The 2,269-nt window shown below is 42.7% G+C and overlaps 1 protein-coding gene across 1 annotated transcript; it reads right to left on the bottom strand.

Annotated features, from left to right (window-relative positions):
• Window positions 1–1,237: 1,237 nt before the first annotated feature.
• LOC112639601 (histone-lysine N-methyltransferase SETMAR-like) lies at window positions 1,238–2,269 on the bottom strand. The gene has a single exon (XM_025414157.1). The coding sequence runs from the start codon at window positions 2,267–2,269 to the stop codon at window positions 1,238–1,240; it is 1,032 nt and encodes a 343-aa protein (XP_025269942.1).

A 2,269-nucleotide genomic window follows, 5' to 3' on the forward strand; every position in this document is an offset into this window, starting at 1 on the left:
TGTTTTGGAAAGCTCTTGAATTAAGCTATAAGAATATGCAATCAAATGTAGGGGGTGTCATTTAAAAAAGTCAATGTGACCTTGACCTGACCTTGACGACGCCATCCAAGGTCAAACTGATAGAATCAGTATATAGATCTTCTTAAACCCTACAACTTTTGTTGGAAACACTTTTCTGTAAAACGTATATTTTCCGAGATATTTAGGGGTTTCCACACTTTTGGTAGACCCTGTATAATATAATTTAAAATAATATGTAATATAATATAACCCTCCTATGGGGTACACCTCGTCACGGTGGGAGGGACTTAGTACTTGGATGGTATCTTGAGATTTATCTTAAATTTTTCAATTTATGATAAATCTTAAGGTGCCTGAATGGGAAGCTAAGTACCCTTTCGCATCGTCGGTGCTGTCAACGTCCTGCGGACGGCAAGCGCTTCGTCAACGCGTCGCGTTTTCGCGTTGTTATATTTTCGCGTCGTCGCATTTTCGCGGAACTTTTGGACTTTTTCATATAAAATCCCAATTTCATTTTTTGTCACGACTCTCTACTTTCGATGCCAATTAACTGGGATGTACGAATTTGCACACGTTGCTCGGCAATGTACACTCTTGCTTCGTGCTTTGTCGAGTGATTCGGCCCGAATTAGTTAGAACTCGATCGATTGCTCGGAATGGTCTTCAATGGGTCCCTTCTCTTTGCTCGTCTACAGCCACACGCATTGCGTGTGTTAATCCTGTCGAGGAGTCGAGTGCATTCCCCTAGGCGCCATTTTCGCTCGGTAAAAGGGGTTGCCTCCCTATTTTCTAAATTGCTAAATGTAAACATTTAAAAAATGTGGGTATCCTCTTCTTTTGCTGTCTACCAGCCTGATGTAGCAACCGCGGAAGGCATAATATATCCGGAGCACCTGAAATCGTGCTTAACAGATCTAGGTTCGATGCGAGATAGGATAATTATGCACGAAAAAGAGGGTGAACTTTATTTTCCTTTATTTCCATCAATCGTTTCGTTTTCTTTCCGGTTTGGGCTTAATTCTTGCTCGTTGTATCGTTGCATTCCCGACCTATTGACTCGAAGTGGATTCTCGTAAGTGAAATGGGATTTTCGCTCGTACCGAAACCGGGAGTGCCGTTAAAAGTATATACATATTAAGTATTGGATGATTGCATAAGTTCGTGCCCGATTTAAAGATAAACTTCAATAGGTTATATTTTAAAGAATACACTTTTATTAATCAATTATATAGTCTCCATTCTCCTCTACAATGGTTTTCCAACGATCTACAAGCTTGTCGATTCCATTTTTGAAGAAAAAACTTGGTTTTTTTTGAAAAAAGTTTGTAAGGTGCTTTTCGACAGCTTCCTCGGAATTGAGATTCTTGCCATTCAAACTATTCTGCAAAGACCGGAACAGATGAAAATCTGAAGGCGCAATGTCTGGAGAGTATGGCGGGTGCTGCAGAATTTCCCATTGCAACTCCTGCAGTTTTCGCAGCGTCTGTTGGGCGACGTGTGGCCTAGCATTGTCGTGATGGAAGATGATGCCTTTTCGATTGGCTAAAACCGGACGTTTTTCTCGAATAGCTGCATCGAGTCTAGTGAGTTGCTCACAGTATTTGTCCGCCGTGATTGTTTCGCCGCGTCGGAGCAGCTCGAAGTGAATAATTCCCCTGCAATCCCACCAAACACACAGCAACACCTTCATCGGATGCAGGCCAGCTTTTGCGACGGGTTCTGCTCCTTCAGCTGCTTTTTTCCATGTCCTCTTCCGCTGTACGTTGTTGTAGAGAATCCACTTCTCATCGCCTGTTACCATTCGATCCAAAAAAGGCTCTTTTTTGTTACGCTCGAGAAGGGAAAGGGCTACAGTCATGCGGTTCAGCTTATTCCTTTCAGTCAGGAGATGCGGCACCCACGTATTATCGAGCTTGGAAACGTATCCAAGCTTTTTTAAATGGCGAAAAGCGGTTGAATTATCAATGTTCAGCCTCTCAGCAATATCCTCAGTTGTAATCCTTGGGTTTTTTTCCACTAAGGCACACACAATGTCGTCATCAATGCCAGAAGGCCGTCCAGAGCGGGGTTGATCTTCCATGTTAAAATCACCATTTCGAAATCTGCCAAACCACTTTTTGACTGTCCGGAGAGCAGGAGCACGGTCCAAATAAACGCTCTGAATGTTTTTTTGTGCAGTCCCAACACTCACGCCTTTTCGAAATTCATATAGTATTACATGTCGCAAATGCACCTTTTCGTTCTCCAT

The sequence above is a fragment of the Camponotus floridanus genome, unplaced genomic scaffold (assembly GCF_003227725.1).
Source record: "Camponotus floridanus strain SB8 unplaced genomic scaffold, Cflo_v7.5 scaffold79, whole genome shotgun sequence".
Lineage (NCBI taxonomy): Eukaryota > Metazoa > Arthropoda > Insecta > Hymenoptera > Formicidae > Camponotus > Camponotus floridanus.